At 36.3% G+C, this 20,058-nt stretch overlaps 3 protein-coding genes across 12 annotated transcripts in view; all 3 read right to left on the bottom strand.

Annotated features, from left to right (window-relative positions):
- Positions 1-1,122: 1,122 nt before the first annotated feature.
- Positions 1,123-11,689, bottom strand: stxbp2 (syntaxin binding protein 2). The gene is made up of 19 exons (XM_043235488.1): positions 11,548-11,689; positions 10,333-10,382; positions 10,167-10,248; positions 9,800-9,876; positions 9,577-9,652; positions 9,347-9,450; positions 8,801-8,955; positions 8,623-8,707; positions 7,439-7,569; positions 7,226-7,333; positions 7,092-7,149; positions 5,782-5,847; positions 5,608-5,688; positions 3,868-4,009; positions 3,680-3,786; positions 3,480-3,578; positions 3,314-3,399; positions 2,059-2,219; positions 1,123-1,965 (listed from the first exon to the last, which is right to left on the bottom strand). Exons 1-19 carry the CDS (start codon positions 11,582-11,584, stop codon positions 1,892-1,894), a joined length of 1,779 nt encoding a protein of 592 aa, XP_043091423.1. The 5' UTR covers positions 11,585-11,689; the 3' UTR covers positions 1,123-1,891.
- A 3,538-nt stretch (positions 11,690-15,227) lies between these two features.
- LOC122341719 (protein PET100 homolog, mitochondrial) lies at positions 15,228-16,340 on the bottom strand. Its single transcript, XM_043235292.1, has 4 exons — positions 16,186-16,340; positions 15,901-15,987; positions 15,765-15,797; positions 15,228-15,612 (listed from the first exon to the last, which is right to left on the bottom strand). Exons 1-4 carry the CDS (start codon positions 16,210-16,212, stop codon positions 15,523-15,525), a joined length of 237 nt encoding a protein of 78 aa, XP_043091227.1. The 5' UTR covers positions 16,213-16,340; the 3' UTR covers positions 15,228-15,522.
- A 1,194-nt stretch (positions 16,341-17,534) lies between these two features.
- Positions 17,535-20,058, bottom strand: part of brd4 (bromodomain containing 4) — a 44,824-nt gene continuing 42,300 nt past the window's right edge. For all 10 annotated transcript variants that reach the window (XM_043233736.1, XM_043233737.1, XM_043233732.1 and 7 more), the window contains one exon: positions 17,535-20,018. In XM_043233736.1, the coding sequence (XP_043089671.1) occupies positions 19,950-20,018 (69 nt within the window). In that variant the 3' untranslated portion in view covers positions 17,535-19,949. The remainder of the gene's footprint in view (positions 20,019-20,058) is intronic.

The raw sequence follows: 20,058 nt of genomic DNA, 5'->3' as shown, positions 1-20,058 counted from the left end.
GTCTGTGTTTAGGTTAATAACTCTATGGAACCGATTAATGGATTTCTGAAAATCAGCAGACAATAGGCTTAAGTATTATATTATGAATTTGATGTACAGGAGCTGAGTTACAGGAAGTGCAGGTGCAAATAGTACAGACCAGAAACTTTTAAAAACACTTAAAAAGTGAAATGAATTGTTAAACTCAGAAAGCATACTGTAACGATTGTCAAGACTGGAATGAAAATTTAATTTAAAGAAATCCCAATGTTCTTCACATCGGTGGAAGAAGTAGTAGTAATAAATATTGTAAATAAGAGTAAATATAAAACATTTATTGATTGTGATGGCGGTGATATGAAAATTGTGAAAAAGGGGTAACTGAGGGGATCCCTAAACCAGTAGCATTTACTTGTAAAATAGGTAAAGTGTATAAAACTGGGGATGCAAAACTCAAACTACAAGCCTGTTCTCTACTTCCACAGTTTTAGAAAAATTATTTAATCGTAGACAATTTATTGGATAGACATAAATTCATTTTAGACATTCAATATACGTATTCAGATCAAATTGTGCCACATTAATGGCATTAATTGATTTGGTTGAATAAATTACAAAAGTTGGAGCAGTTGGAGTTTTCATTGGCCTAAAACGCTTTTGACACAACTGATCATAATTTATTAACTAATAAACTAGAATGATATGGAATAAGGGCTTAATACTGTTTGGGGGATATTCCTCTTTGTGCTTGAGCACTGCTTGTGGCATCCTCCACGGCTCAGTACTACATCCAAAGTTATTTTTGCTTTATATAAATGATTTCTATAAAGTTACAAAAATGTATTTTGTCAGACGATGGGTTTTGTGGGGAATTTAGAAGTGTTATTTGAGATTATTTAAAAGTGAGTGAATTAAAAAGGTTATTAAAAATGTATGTGACCGAAATTACAATAAAATCTTGTGAATTATTACAATTTAAAATAAGTCACTTTTGAATCAATTTAATGCATCCATGCTAAATAAATTTTTTTATTCTTAAAATAAACAAACAAAAAAAACTTACCTAATTTTTTAAATGGTGGTCTAACTATATCAATCTATAATAAGCAGAAAGCAAGATGAAAGATGTTATAGACAGACATATTTTTTCCAGAGAGAGGCATAAGCAAAATTTATTTATAATCATTAACATAGACAACAAACAAAAATTCCCAGTGAACCAGATCCACCTATATGTGATAACGTAACAGTAAAAGAAGAAAGTGCACAAGTTCAGAGCATGAATAATAATAAAAAAACATCTATACTGAGATGAAACAACTGATGCCCTCACCAACACAGTGGCAGAAAATATAACAAAACCCAGACTGGTAATCAAAAATAGGCTATTGTACTATAAGCGTGCTCATCTTGCTTTGTAGTATAAGCAAACAAATAAAAAAAATAGTTTGTTTCTACATTGTGCAGCTTTACAGCACAGTACGATTAAACCAGAAATCCAGTGTGATCATTTGTTCCAGTCTAAAGAGGTCTTCAAATCACAGCAGAACTTGAAAGGACTAATATTTAAATGATTTCAATGAAAATCCATTTATCTGAACAATTATAGGCTTTTGGCAACAAGTCCTCAAATAATTTTTTACATACATTGTCATACACATATATATTTTTCTTTTAAATTAAACAATCTTCAACAGCTTTAATATACATATACACACACACACACACACACACACACACACATATATCACCAGTTTAAGTTGGGTAATTAAAATTACTACTTTAAAACTGCCAATAATCAACAAGTAAGATCTAAAATGTGTCCTTTTACTAGTCATTTGAGAGAATCACTATTTCAGCTTATCAGCTTTCACATGAGTTCAGTGGGATCGATCTCTTCAGTGATGTACTGCTAAACGGCTGCAGGCTGCTCCAAATTCTTCAGATCATTCAGAAAGTTGGTTGGAGTAAGAATGTGAGACGATCCTGCGGAAAAAAAACAACATTTAAACAACACTAAATGCTGTATTTTGTAGTTCGAAACACGCTGTATGGATGGCAGAAGTCAACTCTTCTCACCGATCAGAACCTCCCATTTGCCCTCGGTGGCCCGGGTCACTTCATAAGCGCAGCGCATCTCCGAATGAGTCACGCCACCAATCACAAAGATGATGAGGCGCGGGCCGCTGCGGTACTCTGTGGCAGACTTGTTCTTGTGCCAGTGTCCAAAGCGCGCGCTGCTGCAATAGGATTTCACAGTGACATCAGTACTGATGCAAACAAAGACAAAAAGATCCATTCTGTCCATGGTTCATTCTTCATTTGTGTTCTGTGTGTATCCATGACTCAAAGATAATGATTTTAGGTAATGAAGGTAATGAAATTAGCTTTTGAGTCTGAAATTATCGTTTGAGTCAATTTGTAATGAAAAAAAAAATACAAATAATTCATTGGATTGTGCCCAAAAATATCTCGGTCTTTCTAGACTTTTTTATTTATATGTAGAACATATTTATTTATGCATTTGTTATTAGAGTTATAATTTCTTTCTTTGATGTCTCCTGTTTCAGCTCAGAGTGTGTGTAGGGATTGCAATTTAGTTTTGTATATGGAGATCCTGGTTCCCTTGATATAACAAAATAAATTAAACCAAAAAAAGAAAAGAAAAACAAAACAATGGATAAAGGATCTAATTGTAAAAGGAATCAGTTAAAATTGTAAAAGGAATCAATAAAAAAAAGGATCAGTTGTAAAATTGCATGAAATTATTTAAGCAAAAAATCCTCCAAAAAATAAATAAATAAATAAATAAATAAATAAATAAATAAAGGTTTTTATTTTTTAAATTATTATTATTATTAAATAAGTTTTTGTTAATCTAACATACAAGTGTGTACTATGTATATTTATTACATATACATAAATACAAACACATGCATGTATATATTGAGGACAAAGATATATATAATTAAATGTATACAATAAATATTATATAAAATAAATAATTATTTTCAAAATATATGCTGAAAGTTTGTGTAATAAACCTAGTACACACATATATTATGTAAATTATAAAATAAATTTCTCCGAATGCAATCGTTTGACAGCACTAATATCAATGTGATATTTGATAGTTCCAATGAATAACAAGCATTTAAATGTTATGTACAAATGTAAAGATACCAAAATTATAACAAAAATAGGTCTCAGGTCAGGTGACTGTTTAAACTAATATTGTAGAAACTGAAAACACAAAAGCTTCATTATGATATTTCATCAATCCGTTTAAGCACTAAAGTAAGTCTCTAGTGTCTGTGTGTTTGTGAGCTGGTACCTGACTGTGGTGCTCGTGGTGGTGACGGGGGCGGGATCAGACAGGAACGGCCACTGCTTCCTGTCACACTTGTCATCGATGATATTCTGCAGAGCCAAAGGAGTTTAACTGAGAATAAGTACATTCTTACACGATTCTACAACCATTACCGACAGCGTTTCCTGACCTCCATCACATCTTTAAGGGTGGGTGTCCACCGGGACAGCTGATACGTAGATTCTGTGCGCTCCTTCCTGTCAGGCAGAGTCTTACCTGCATTGGCGCCCTGAGAGACGAGACAGAGAATATGCTAGCACGTCATTTTCTAATGCTTCTATAAAGAGGTACTACTCCATTTTCATCAATGATCCGAGCGTCTCATCCTACCCCAGTAATGATGGGGCAGCCCAGGTGCTGCAGGCTGGTGATGATGTTCTTGTCCTGCTGCACGTTCGCGTGCTGGATGAGTTTTGTGAGGTTCTCCTCTCCGACGCCTGCGTGTACGGATGAATCACCAAGGTTTAATTCTTTAAGCGGTCTTAAATGATGTCACGCACGAATGAAAGTGTTCATACCCTTCTTCTTATGGAAAATGTATAGCAGTATGATGCGGATTTTGTCGTAGGGTTGGATCTCGGTGTTGAGGAGAACGGGAACGATGCTCTTCATAGCGTCTTTGATCTGTTCCCCCTCAGCGTCTGATCCCATGGCCAAGTCCTACAGAGCAAAGACTTCTTGAAATGTACTCTACTTCATTGCACACCACTTTTTAAGGATGTGAATGATATCTTAAACAATGCGCCTTCTTGAAATTGTCATGTTCTTAACTTCATTGTGTTAAATTATTATTATTATTATTATTACTCTGAAGCAATGGGAGCTCCAGTCGTATCATACGGATATAGAAAATCCTGTAGAAATGGTCATTCAAAGTTCGACAGTGATGTTCATTCCAACAAAATGTGTGGGGTTAGCACGAGTTTGAATGTTTTTAAAATAAAAGTCTTATGTTACATTTATCTGGAAAAAAAAAAAAAAAAAAAAAAAAACTGTCAAATTAGTGCTGTCAAACAATTAATCGTATTTAAAACGTTGTTCTTTACATAATATATATGTGTATTATGTATATATATAAATACGCACTCTTATATGTTCTGAAAATATATACACATGCATTTATATATAACTTATTGTATATATAACTTATTATACATACAAATATATTTTTTTCTTAAATATATACATGAATGTGTATTTATATATACATAAACATACAGATATACATACATACACATTTAAATCGGATATAATTGTTTTGACAGCACCAGTAAAAATTTTATTTCCTTTTATTATTAATGTATGCAATAGTTGTGCTGCCTAATTTTTACTGTAAAAAAATAAACTGTTACAAAAGTAAAAAAAAAAATAAATAAAAAAATAAATCTTACTGCGCCAATACTTTTGAACAAAGTTTCATTATTGCTATAAATACCACAAATAGCATCAAAAGTACCCCTTTTGTTTGTTACAACAAAATAGTTTTTAAACATCTTGGAATTATAAAAAAATAAATAAATAAATGAAACTAAATGTTAACAGAATTGCTCAAAGAAAACAAAAAAGCCAGACTATAAATGTAATAGTTTACTGCCCTATAGAACGTATCCAATACATAAACATTAGATTATTTTTTGTTTTGCAATTTATTCAAAAAAATTGTAATTTTTTTATTTTGTTAAAAGATATGGAACATCACAGCCGTTATTTAGAGGCAGATGTTGAGGTAGATATTTACATAATTATAATTCAAGTTTAAGTCATGCACATGCGAGTCCATCAAAACAGGAAGTAGTTGAGATTACCCATCACAAAGTGTAATAAATATGACACATAAAGAACTGCATCATCTGTAGTCACGTCCAGTCGTTACCATCTGCTTATAATACGTCCACACAGAGCAATGCACTTAGTAAAAACCCTCCATCTGCTATACATAAAAAAGGGAGATGGCTCTACAATGTCAAGCCATGTTGTTGGTACTTTTTAAAGATTACGCAACAGCTTCCTGTGCATTATTTTACTTCAACAGGTCAAAGTTCAGCATGCAAGCTGTTGCATGCATTTATAATAAGAAGCTTAGACGTAAGGAAAGACACTTATGGACCCTCTGAAATCAACCCATAAACAGTAGAAATTGTGTTTTGAATTTGTCGATCAATATCATTAACATAACTCTTAAAATGAAATAATACTGCTTTGTACAATGTTTCAGAAGTGATCGAATCTGGTCTGAATCCAAACCAGGAAGCACTGACCTGCTCCACCTCACAAAGCTTGTCCAATGAGCTCTTGAACTTCTTCATGCAGGCATCAGCGAGGTTCAGGTGGGTGGAGTACTGTCATGAACACAAACAAAAAAAAAAAGTTTAAGACACCTTGAGATTAAAACTTACAGGGAAACAGGAAGCGTGTCGTGTGAGACGTTGTACCAGGCTTAGTTCTTTCTGGTACTGAGGCATCTTCTTCAGCATCTGAGACAGATCCTTAATGTTGGCCTGAGAGATGAATGAATCAGAAGCAAAAGTGAATTAAAAAAGCCCATCAGAAGTGTCCGCTTAAAGAGATATAGATCAATTGTGTCAGCATTTTCTCCCTTGTGTCGTTAAAAAAACCATATTAGTCTGTTTTTTATGCTGAACATTTAAAAAAAAGATATTTTGAAGAATCTGGTAATCCCTAACCCTGTTGATGGTCATTTCTGTCTCTACTATGGAAGTCAATGGGGACAATATCTTCCTTTGTGTTTAGCATAAGATAGAAACTCATACATGGGAGTAAAATGATTATTATTTCTTATTTCAATTAATGTGCACTTGTAGTGTACTTTAACTTACAGATAATATTATATTAATTAAATAAAATGCCACTTAAGTATAGACTTTGTAATAAGGTAACATTAATTATTATGTCCCACCCTTAACCCCAGCCATAAACATATCCTTCACTGGGATGTGAGCAGATACTACAAAAACATATGAATTAAATCATTCACATTTGTATGGAATAGCCAAAATTTTAAAAACTAACATATTGCCAAAAAACTGCATTAACATACAACTATGTGTCTGAAAACAATCACATTCAGTTGATGCTTATATTCACACTCTCTTAAATTTCAGGACGTCTAAATTAATATATTAGTTAATTAATATTAGTTAATATATAACGAGTAGTGCTGTCAAACACTAAAACAAATCTAAAACAAAGGTCTGTTTGCATAATATTTTTGAGGGTTTTTTTTTTATTGTTTTGAGTATATTTATTATGTATATATAAATACATATACAGTATCTATTTACAAAAAATGTACATGTATATACATTCTACATTTATATTCTTATTGATAATATATAAATAAATTTAATATCAAAATAACATTTCTCTGAAAAATATACATGCATATATCACACACACACACACACACAAAACAAAACGTATATTTTAAATGTGATTATTTGCGATTAATTGTTTGACAGCACTTATGTGCAGCTAATGAACCACAGTATATTTATAAAGTAACATTAACTTATAATAATAAATGCTCTACGAATGTTATCATGCATTAACCAATAAACCTTTTTATGTGAAGTGTGGCCTTGTTAAAATTCTTTTAAAACATAAAGCACCATAAAAAGCAGTTTTTAATTGCCACTGCAAACAAATGTGAGCTTCTGCGTGACACTGACGCATCTGATCATGTGCAGCACGACATCATCAGTAGCGGTCAGAGAATGTGTACCTTGTCCGTGTTCATCCTCTTGCTCTCACAGAAGGTGCGCAGGAGCTCCGTCACTTTCCTGAAACAGAGCAGAAGACATCAGCACAGAAGGCCAGCCGAGCGGAGGGAAAACGTGAAGGCTGAGCTGCTCTTACTTGGTGACGTCCGCTATGTGCATGTGCCGCAGCTGCACCCACAGCTCATCGTCCTCGTCCAGCAACACTTCCTTCTCTCGAGCCTCTCCGATCCCGGTCGTCTGATACCTGACAGCGATAAGCAACGACTCGTAGAACAACAGTCATGATTTCACACACCACTGCTCAGATGAACTGGACACAACCAGTGTAAAAGCAGACAAGCACACACACCTGTAGATGTCGTGTTCGATGTCTAGGAGATCGTAGGCCATAGCCTGAAAGGTCAGCTCATGCAGGATTGGAGAGATGGGATCATATCCACGGTCCACTATAAGCAGCTGGGATCGAGCTTTATCCGTACCCTGCCCAGGAAGATCAATTGTAATTATAGCTCCTTAAAGCTGCAGTTCATAACTTTTTTCCAGTTCAAAATTTACTAAATTTATAAAATAAGCGAGGGCACCGTGAATTTGTTCTCTGGCTTCTTGTGCATGACTATGGTACAACAATAATAAGTATTTATTTTCAGACTGTTTAGACTGGTTTGGGCAGGTACAGCTTCAGTAGCTCAGTATTCAACAGCTCAATATCATTACACTTTAAAATAACTTTTTTATTTTAGTATATATTCTAGTGTAATTTATTCCTGTAATGTAAAGCTGATTTTTAGCATCGTTACTCCAGTGTCAAATGATTTTAATTTGTATTATCATCATCTGTTGAAAAAGTAATATATATATATATATATATATATATATATATATATATATATATATATATATCTCCAACTGTCTAGTTGTTGTTTTATACTCAAAAAAACTGGGATTTTTTTGGTTAACGCAATGTTGATGAGGGCTTCCCCAGATGAGTCTTGGTTCCTCCCTTAGTTCCTTCCTCATCTAAAAACGTCTGTCACCTTAGTCCCTGAAAACCCCTGAGTGAACTTTTTTTTTTTTTTTTTTTCACCATCTATCTACTTTATTGTTCTACTTTTATTTATTCAAAGAATAATTGCAGATGATTGCAGCTGAAGAACTGAAGAATATTTAGCAAATGAAAGTAAGGTTAGAAGAACACAGATGAAGCAGAGAACAACAACAAAAAAAAATAAAAGATGTGCATTGATACCCACCTTAAGCTCAGGAAAACATCAGCTGACAAACGAGAAGAGGAAAAAACAGAGAGAAGAGAAAATAGTCCAGAAAACAGAGTAAGAAATGATACAGCAGATAAGAAGTGTCAATTTAAATTGAAGAAATTAAAAACTATTTAAAGGCGCGGGAGGATTGACTAACTAGGTATTGCAGTCCAAATTCAAAAACAAGAATGAGCGCACATGGCTTTAGTAGAGTCAAAATCCTACAAACAGCAGCTTTAAATTAAATAAAATGATCAGTGTGCTATAAATCTCTCACCTCTCCCATACTGGGATTGTCTGCTTTATGTGCATTCAGACGGTCCATCACCATCTCAGCCAGAGTGAAATTCTCCTTTGGGCCCCTTAAGAGAAACACATTTGGTTTACACTTCAAACAAATCATATTACAGCAGGAGACAAGTACTGGCGAATGCAGGTGAATGAAGGAGCAGTACTGGCGGTAGCGGATGGCTGGGTATTCCTTCAGAGTGTCACAGAGAGTGGCGATCTGCTCAGCCATGGCCTCCATCATCCTGGTCCTTTCATCTAGATTAGTCTGAGTCGGGCTGTAGAAAGTGTGGAAGGAAGCAGGGTTGTCCAGGGTAAACACCTGTAACAAGAAGTACGTCAGGAACAACTAGATTTGTATTTTCAGTAAGACAGCGTGATACGTAAATGCTAATGATTTCTATTCAAAGAATCCCCCCAAAAAATAGCATCACATTTCCATCAGAAAGAAACAAAACAAAACAGCAGCGCGTATTTATTTTCAAAATTAATAAAAATGTTTCTTAAAAAAAAAAAATAATTAGCATATTTGAGTTATAATGCTGAAAATTCACCATCAAATGAATACATTAGATTACAAAATATATGAAATGCTATATAAAAATTTCACAATTTTACTTGGTGAGCATAAGAGACTTAAATATTTTTTAATCCTACCGACCACATAGAGCTGAACTGTAGCTACATTATGTGCTTGCATTGCTACCACTCACCTGCGACTCATACGGTATGAAAGCCACGTTGATTTCCTTCAGGGTTTTGATGGCCTTGGCGACCCTTGACCTCCCGAGCTCAGCAAAAAGCCCATCAGAACAAGCTGAATGCGGGACGGAAACAGCGATGCACAATAACTACACGAATCCGGATCACGCACCTTAGGCTACCATGACGAACAAACGTCTTCCAAAAAAACTAAACACGGAAGCAAAGGGTGCTGTCTTACTGTCTGTGAAGAAGATGTGCGCTGCTTTGTACGTAAAGGCCGCATCTTTGAAATCACCAATTAGAGATTGAATCGACTGGAAAAAACGGTACGAGGCAAATTAATGTATTTTGCATGAGCAGGACAGCGAGTGTTAACAAAATCATATTTAAAGAGAGTTTCTACCAACACCAGGCATTATATTAACACTTTAACTATGAGATGTGTGTAGCAGAGAGCTCACATTTGGCGCAGGGGAGATGAGGTAAATGGCTTCCAGACTAGGGATCGGCTCCCTTCGCTTGTTAATGTCTTCTACAACTGTGAAGAAAACAGGACAGCTCACATCTTGTTTTATTAATTCAAGATGTTTCTTGGTGGTTTATGGGCCAACCAATGAAGGAAAACACAGACACGTTTTGTAATAAAAATCTATTTATCACAACAGAAAATTAGCAACTGCTAGCAGCGTATCTTAAAAACAACAACAACAACAACAAAAAAACACTTCTGACGCTTCAATGTCTTTATAGAGAATCGCAAGCCTTTCGAGAATCGCACTAAAACAATATTGAATCTGCGAAAGAGAAAAAAAAAAGAAATAGACTCACTCGTAATGCCTTCTGCCATGATGTCTGACATTTTACAGCAGGAGGACAGAATGCGCATACTGATGTGATCCACGATGAGCACCTAAACACACACATCAAGGACACACCGGATTATGCTGGATCAGAACGACAACAGTATAACTTCACTCTTTTGTACCCACGCTACCTTCCATTCCCCATCTTTCCTCACGCTCTTGATGACACCGCTGAGGATTTCTGCAGACAAATGAGGTCAACAGTGTAGTTAGAGCTACTGTATTTGTTTAATACAGTGCAAATTTGAAAAAGCTGTATGTTTGAGGCATTTACAATGATGTTGAGCCTTATGGTGAAAGTAGAGATCATGTTCCATGAAGATATCTATATCTCTATTTTTTTTTTTTTTACCATAAATATATTAGTGCTGTCAAATCATTAATCACATCCCAACAAAAACTAATTTTCTGCATGATGCGTGTAAACTGGAATTCATAATATTTTTTACACGTATAAACTTAACACGTATATATTCAGGAAATACATGCATGCGTGTATTTACGTATAAATATACACAGTACAAAAATATACAATGCAAACTAAAACTTTTGGATGCGATTAATCGTTTGACAGCACTAAAATACATCAAAACTTACTTTTTGATTAGTAGTACGTATTGCTAATAACTTCATTGGACAACTTCAAAGGCGCTTTTCTCAATATTTGGATTTTTAGCACCCTCACATAACAGATTTTAAAATAGTTGCATCTCAGCCAAATATTATCCTAACAAGCCATGCATCAATAGAAAGCTTATTTCTTTACGCTCTACAGTTTCAAAAACAGTGAACCTTAAAATAAATGGTTATGCGGTCCTGGTCACATATTGTCAAAAACAGCCGCTTAAGACAACTGGAAACAAAATACAGGCCTGATGAAACGTAATCATAATTCATATTTTAATAATGCGACGATATTAAAAGCGTGAAGGGTGTTGTGCGCGGCCTAAACAGTTTTTTAAAGTGACATTTCCTGTGTTTTTGTGTGTGTCCGGCGTGCGGTTGATCACAAGACCACAAATGACACCAAATATTAAACAACGCGGTGCAAAAACAGGTCTACTGCCCCTTCCATTAACACAAATGACATTTCTGATGAGGTAAAGTGTTTAGTGAAGCCGTTAAACATTGCCGAAAGTGTAGTAAACAGAAGAAACAATTTGTGCACACACTTTAGCTTCACACGGAAGTTTGGTGCATCGTGACGTACCGAGCTCTTACTGTACACCTGTTGCTGTGATTATACGTCACGACGGGCCTATGTTTCATTTAGTAAGCCCTGAAACGTTTGCTACACGTACAGCGCGCGTTTTAAAGACCGTGTCGCGGATTTTCCTCAAACTTACTGTCGTTTACGATCGCTTTGAGTCCACTCGGGGCCATCTTGACACTTCCCTGTTGACAGGTTCCTGCAAGTAGGCCTGTGAAGACAGAAATGACTCGAACTCCTCCACGCCCTGACGGACAACAAAACCCGGAAGATAAAATCCAAAATAAAAGTCTCCGACGTGAAAACATACACGGGCTTCTTGTTACCATGGCAATAAATTACAAAAGAATGTAGCTCTATAAAACAAACTAAGTTTATGGAATCAGGAACCGAAACTTCAAAATAAACTACACGCCCTCGTGTTACCATAGTGGTTATTTATTTTTAATCTACATGATTTCGCTGAAATAAAGTTTAAGGTGCTCGCTTTAGAAAAAAAGAAGTCCAAAGACATATTTTTCTATACAAAGTTATTTTTATTCATGTAATTGAGAGGAGAGAAGAGAGATGGTGAATTTATAAAAACTACGCGATTCTTCCAACATGAACTTTGAGCTCAGCTGGCAATATTAAAATGATTATTTCTACGCTTAAAATAACTCATAGCGGACTTTTCAAATGTTGCTATAATAATACATCTATGCAAAAAAATAAAAGTGTTAATAAAGTTTAAACTTTCGCTGTATTGATTAACTGAGTGAGTGAATGAAAGCCACACTTTGTTTTCTTTAAATTAGACCTGTCAATAACTAATAAAATACCTGATCACACATTTTGCTGTAATTAATAGTAATAAATTTACATTACTTTACTTTAGCACTTTACATTAAACTCTGTAATAGATTTTTAGGCTCTATTGCTATATAAATTTATACGTTGAATATTTAAATGGATGTTTAAAGAAACACATAAATACAGCATAGCATAATAGTTTAATAGCGTCTTTTTACTAAGTACTACCTATATAAATGAAGGCCAAGATAAAGATTAACCGTGCGTTGCTCAGAAACATTACGGTTGCTATGGATTGCAACTTGAAATAAAATATTGAAATAAAATCCAAAATCCTTTTAATCTGAGTATGAGACAGAGACAAGATAAAGGAGGTCGAGACCAAGACTTTTAAAAATGAGACTGGTCTCGGCTACTACATCACTATTTTCTCTTTAATTTTAAGGTACAACACCCACTTTCTTTTCAGCAGGGGTGGGGGTTTTCTACTATTTTGCCACATTAGCTGCATTTCTTCTCTTCATTTATTGTTCAGTCTGCTCTCCTTCTCTCTCATTCGCTTCCAAAAGCAGAGAACAGTGAGCAGAGCTCCTCACTGCCTAAACTGTATGGTGCTTTTTAGTGTCGTGAAGACTGAAGTGTTTCTTTCGGGGAGGTTTGGATCTACTCTTTTGCTCTGCCTGGTGTTTTTCGTATGTCTGAAAACGGCACACGGACACTAGATAGCCATGAAACGGCATCATTTGACTGTGACTGCGGTCAAAAAGAGCTTTGTACAAAGCGAGCCGCTGTGTGGAACGCACTGTCTTTGTGCGGCATTCGTAAATGTTAAATATAATGTTATTTTGTAAAAAGCATAGCCGGATCTGATGTTAGAAGCCGTTCATAATGCCAGCATCTTTTTATAAAGCGTTCTGAACGTTCTAAAATTCCGATGACCTCACGCTATTATGACATCACGTGACTCCAGCGCAGCGCGGGAGAGCAGATTCTTCAAATATAACGTTTTGAACATATCCATATACAAGGGCTCATATACAGTGTTTATTTTTCATATATGGGCTTGGAAACAATAATATTCTGTCTGATTGCGTAAGTCAGTCATTAGTTCGTTTGCAGCCGTGATGCTATATTAATCAGATTTTATTTTCTAATATAGATTATAATTAGAATTAATCTGGATTATCTAGAGCAGTGGTTCCCAACCTTTTTTAACTCACAGCCCACACAACCAAACACATATGTTTCCGCGGCCCACTGCAAAAAAATGTAAAAAAATTTTTAAATGTATGCAGCAAAAATATGTTACATAGCCTAAATCGGCGGGTTGTTTTTAAACCAATCAACGACCTGGAATAGTGAACGCATAGTAACAGTTTATTATTTTTTTATTTATTTAATTATGATATTTAATTATTACTACACATTTTTACGTACATTAGCAATATTATTATTTCTATTGATAATAACTGGCGGCCCCCCCTGCAATACCGTTGCGGCCCACTGGGGGGCCGCGGCCCACAGGTTGAAAACCACTGATCTAGAGTAATTCGCGCCATAAAAAAATGCTACAAATTGATCTGGCCTGAGAATCTTTGGCCTGAGATGATCTAATAATTAAACGAACTAATTCATTCATTCATTACATTAAAAACACGACCCAGAAAGTAAAAATTTGGCCGTTCTAGACCGTTCGAGTCGTGTGATAAATGCTTGTTTTCAGTGTAAGTACGTGCCTGCAGGTGGCAGTACTGCACAGATTTCCAGACCTGAAGCCTGAACACGAACAAAGCCTGAACCGTCACTCGATTCTTTTGTTGTAAGCGTAAACTTACATGGCATTTAGCCAAATTGAACATTCCGCTTTAGTCTCTAATTTCTCCCTTTTCACTTCCAGTGCGAAGGAAAGACAGGCAAACGCTAAGAAAGGTTCACTCTGCGAGGCGTTTAACTCTTTGTAAAGTTAACGCAGTCAAACCAAAATGTGCCTTCATAATTTCTCACAACATTTCAGTTTACTCGCTGTAGTCCAGAAAATACGACAAGACTTAAACTGTCAAAACGGATCGATCTTGACCATGTCAACTTTGATAGAAAGGTGTGTAGTGAATTATGCTGATAATAACATCAACAGCCGTCATCTATTAACTGTACACAGATATGTAACAGCAATTTAGGTCGACCAATTTAATTTGGTTCAGTCTGTGGTGTAAAAGGGTTGCATTAGCAATTAAAGAAAGAATACGTTTTGTTTACAAAATTTGGTTACAAATATGAAAAATCGTTGGATGTATGTCTCAGGTCTGAATATGTTGTTAATTGTTTGGATATTTCAGCAAAGTGTTTTCTTCATATATCCAATTTAACAGCATTCGATCCAAGAGGCTAAACTTTATCATTCAAATATATTGTACACGTGCATTTTACATTATCCTTAGCAACCACATTAGTGGGAATATTTTTTCACTGGTCAAAATAAAAGTTGGAACATAGCGTCTTGGGACAGGTGTGGTGACACAAGCAACATCTGTATGGGCAGAGGATCTGAACTCCATTAGCTGTTCACTAATTACTGCCAAATGTGCTTCAAAGTGTTGCTTCAATCAATAAATATATCACCATGTTCACATTTATTGCAATGTTTTGTTGATACAAAATGTAAACTGTGCTGATAACGTTTTTATTGTGAAACCCCCCCCCCCACTTGGATTACTTCTTTGTATCCAGTCTTACAACTTTGTTGCCTAAAGTGACTGTAAAATCGTATTGAAATAGATTTACAGCTCAAACACACAAGCCCTCCAAAGGAATGTAGGTCATTCGATAAAATTCACCTACATGAGCTTCATTATTATTTTTTTCCCAATGTTCAAAATATTACCCCCATTCACATCTATTGTAAATGCTTCAATGTAAACTCAAAAGAAGAGTCTTAATAATGATCGAGGCGATCAAGCTTGTTTTAAACCCTTAATATTATTGACGGCATTATACATGAACATATTTTATAACCATACAATACCATTCAAATGGAATTTAATTTATTTTCAATTCAGAATACAACAACAAAAAGCAGCGTTTTACAGCTATTAAAAAATGAATATTATACACAAAAAGTCAAACCTTTTAAACGTGACCGTTCAAAGGCAATTAAGCTCATAGATTTACAAAAATATACTCCGTTTCGCCCATTTCCTAAATTACGCCCATAAACAATATCCTCGTTCTCAACTTTCACTGTGGCTGACGGGAGAAGCGTTAAAGTGGCTTGATCCCAACATTGCATTACGAGGCAACAAGAAGTGCCGTCGTTTTATAGTCATTCCTCAGACTGCATGCCCATCTGTTTCAGCATCTTCTGCTCGCTTCGGTTTCTCATGCGCTCCTTGAAATCCTCCAGCTCTCGCCTCTATTTCAGTATGAGAAAAGGCACAGGTAAAACACAACATATTGCACGCCGCCGCCGAATAGCAAGTTATCTGACCGAATAACCGTTTAAACTAATCAAAGCAAGAGCAGTTTGCTTACAGGCGTGCATCGAATTAAGGGGAAAATACTTACGCGCATTTTCTCATCAGGTGGGAAGATCTCCCTCTGAAAGATGCGAAAATATAATGTGATCGTGCCACAGCAACCGCATACAGAAACGCTAAACGGATAACGCTATAATACTTGGATTATTGGGTCGGTAACGAACCTTTCGCTTCACAATGTATTCCTCAAAATACTCCGCTTGGTTTGATATCCAGAACATCGCCACCGGAAACGACAGATACAGCATCATCTGTTTGACATAACAAACACGACAAAACCGGTGATGTTCAATTCATCGCTCAGGCACATACAGCGAGGAAAGCGTTCAACGTTTAGCGAAGCGGGACGTTTACAGCTTCTGTGCGCCTCTTTATTTCCCAAAAGAGGAACTGCCAGATTAACATACAGTTCGTTTAGAGAGCACAAACGTAAATAGCATTAAACTCACCCTGAAAACCTCTATTTTAACCCCCATGTCCTACAGCTCGACAGTCACGCATTCAGGCACTTCCTGTTTTGCAAGATGTCAAAATAAAGGTAGCGCTAAACTCGCTCAGTCCCAGCTGTATTTTCGCGCACAATGAATATATTTCTCTGGACACGTTTTCTGTTTTTATTTTTAAATACGTGTATTTGAATCTACTATAAATTTCCAGATGTGTAACTCAGACTTTTGTTTTGTAAATAACCACCTTTCAGCAGACTACTTCCTCTTACGTAAGCCAGCTGCAGGCTTATGAAAGCGCGTGCAATCGTTGACCGGATGCAGGTACAGCAACATGATGTAAGCATGCAGTAACTTTACATCAGATACACGTACAGCAGTCTCTCCTTCCGTCTGTAAGACAGATATTTTTACCTGACCACGTGAAATATAAAAATAAATGAAAGGGATTCACATTAAAATTAAATAATTTCTTCACCCTCACCTTGAATTACGTTACGAACGCAATGTGTTACTAGACTGAATGACTCGTGCTTCTGTCATCGTTTACTTTTATACAAGACATACCCAAAGTGGATATTGGCTGAGGCTGTAGATTCAACAATCTCTTGTTGAGAAGGTAAAGCTGAGAAAAATGTAATTTTTGGTTGAATCTCACAGAAAGCGTTAAATGTTCTGGACACATTTCACCCCAAAATCAAAAGAAAAAACGCTGTATTGAAATCTTCAACTGACTCTACACAAAATGTGTTTTTCGGAGCGAAACACGAGCCTTTATGGGTATTTATTTATTTTTTAATTCATATTTATACACCACCTGAAAGCTGAATTAAGAAAATAGCCCTTTTCGTTATGGTTTGCAAAATCAAAATCCCAGGGTGCAAAAAACACAACAAAAACTTTAAAGTTCTCTAAATGATGTTCTTAGCAATGCATATTAAGAACCCAAAATTAGGTTGATATTTTTTACAGTACTAAATATATCCATTGAACATGATCTGTAGCGATCCTAATATTTTCTTGCATAAAAGACAAATTGATCATTTTGACCCATGCAATGCATCTTTGGTTATTGCTACAAATATACCTGTGCTACTTATGATTGGTTTTGTGCTCCAGGGCCCCCATCTGTACTTGACATTTCATTTTCTCTGGAGTTTTCCAAGACATCAGAGTACAACAACCCTTTTAAATACACAAGCTGCTTATAAAAAGTCAACCGTTTCTTTGCACCTTTCAACCTCAACCTGTCTGAGGAGTGAAAACTGATCTGCAGCAACACAACGGACACCATACCGTAGCAGATGGACCGTGCGCGGCGCTGATGAATTATAAAAGAGACGACAGGCTCGTTTTTTTTTTTTGTTTCCTTTTAATTTTCTATAAAAGAGATGAGTTTATTTCATGATCATAACAGATTGAACCATTGACCTCGATAGCCCACGCACATACCAAACAGTAATCGAGGAAAATGCTGAACAAACCCAAAAGAAAAAAAAAAAAAAAAAAAAAAAAAAAAAGAAAATGACAAAATACCTGAATAAAGCAAACTCTCTGCTGAGCTGCAGGTCAGCACATTCTCCGGAAAATCCGAATCTATGGCACATAATGTCCAACTGTTACCATGGAAAAGAAAATACATGTAAAGGCTTGAAGGAATGAAGTGTTTCTCTTCTTTGAACTTTTACAGACCAAATTAACAAAAGAAAAAGAAATAATAGATATTTATATAAGTGTGGACTTCATGAAGAAGAACAAGAACCAAAAAAAAAGTTTGCAAAGCATCATTTAAATGGTGTTGTTGCGATTGAAACCTCAGGGTGAGAACACCCTCCCCAGCCACATACCGACAAACATCCACACACACACACACACACACACACACACACACACACACACACACACACACACACACACACACACACGTACGTCGATGACGATGATCAGACATGTCCTCTTTGCATTTTCGAAAAAATAACGAAAAACTAGTTGTTCGGTGTATAATTAAGAAGTCCAGCTAAAACTAGATTTAAACCTGAATATTGTAAATGGGTAAAATATAAAATGTTTACTTTCCGTTTTTGTCTCTTAAACACAAGCTCTCACCCCTAAACCCCATTTTTCCCCTCCCCGTTCAACCATGGCCCTCCCCACCCCCATAACATAATATATGCCAACTAGAATCGCAATACAATACAGGCACTGGAGAAAACACTATAAGAGAAAACTCAGAGGACCTGCCAAGGTCTCGAATTGTGCCCACCCCGCCCCCTTGCTGAGTCAAATAACAGAATTAGAACACATCCACTATAATCGAACAAGAACAATGATAAATCAGAACGGTTTGATTTTTTTTCCTTTTTGTAGCTTTTTTTTCCTTTCGAAATTTTTCGTAATTATATCTAGCACAGCATACAGAGTTCTCTCTGCGCAGGTGTAATAAAATGATCTGTGAAAAGAAAAAGAGGAGTCATGCAGAAACCAGCTGAGAGCTCCGTCGCGTTGGCCCGGTGTTCGCACGACGCTCTCGGACGCGTGTACCAGTTGCGCAGAGTTGCGTGTTTTCCTTCTATACGTATAATACACTTAAAATAGCTCTCGTATTCTTTTAAATTATATTCAAACTAAAGGATGCTCAGAAACCGCCCGCCGCAGGCGAGACTCCTCACCGGGCGGCTTTACGTGAAAACGATGAGCAATGAAAGTATATCTTCATGATTCTGTCCTCAATTAACACTTGTCAGAATTATGCATATATTAGGGTTTATCTTCTACAAGGCTACCTAAACTTTTAATGACGAGTGGGGAGAACAAGAAAATATATTTATATATTTAGAAAGACATGTTAAGAGTGAAGCGTTTCGGGTCTCGGCTATCAGCGCAAAAGGATAGAGGTGTTTGGCATAGACGTCAGAGGGTAAGGTGTTGGTAAGAGAGTTAAAAATATCTTAAAAAAAAAAAAACAAAACAAAAAAAAAAACAACGAAAAAAGAAAGAAACAAAAGTACAACCAACCAATCAACCAAAACAGTAATTAAGAAAATACCTTTTTACAGTAGATCCTACATAATGAAAAATCTGCACATGATAACAGTGTGAGAAACACCATGTTTAGTCATTTGTCACAGCCCCTGGTGAATATTGTTTTGTCGTGGTTACGAGTCAGAGGTGTAAGGCGAGCTGGACTTCCTCTCCCGAGGAAGATCATCTTAAGTGCCCCCCGATCCCATCCTGCCGTTTGCCTCGCGAAAAAGGGGTGTGGGGGGGTGGGGTGGGGATGGGGAAAGGATATAGGGCCAAAATGAAACGATGGGAGGGAAACCAAATCAAACAGGAAACAAAGACGTTTTTTTTTTCTAATCCCCCACAGACATCTGGCGGTCGATGGATGCCGTAGTACAGAGAATCAGTACATTTCATTGTTGTCGTTCAGATATTCCTCCAGCAATCACATTGTCCATTGCTCCCATATTCTGCATTAAGAGTCACACGAGTCCTCTCTTTCCCGCCATGGTCACAATGGCAAATCCAGGAGGAATGCCGGAGAGGCGGTGCCGTCCCAGTGTGAGGGTCCCTCTTTCTGCTAAGGCAAAAGGAGAGCTACAACCTCCCTCTCGGGGCCTCAGCTTATGCATCGCTAGTTCAGCCTCTTCAGTGTTTCGTGTGGTCAGGTGGGGTCTTTTTCCCTTACTGCTTTTTGAGTTCATTCTGTCCGTGCAGAGGAGAATCCATGAGCAGTTACGCAGTTTCTCGCTTCCTCTCGCGCTTCAGAACAAGTTCTCCTCAAAGATAGCCATCAAATCACTTTGGAAATTCATGTCAATAGTAGCTGCCATCTGTGGAGGAGAAGAAAACAATATTTTTTACAAATATCCT

The sequence above is a fragment of the Puntigrus tetrazona genome, chromosome 3 (genome assembly GCF_018831695.1).
Source record: "Puntigrus tetrazona isolate hp1 chromosome 3, ASM1883169v1, whole genome shotgun sequence".
NCBI lineage: Eukaryota > Metazoa > Chordata > Actinopteri > Cypriniformes > Cyprinidae > Puntigrus > Puntigrus tetrazona.
Note: the sequence above shows the minus strand (reverse complement) of the source record. Positions and strands in the feature narration are given on the sequence as shown.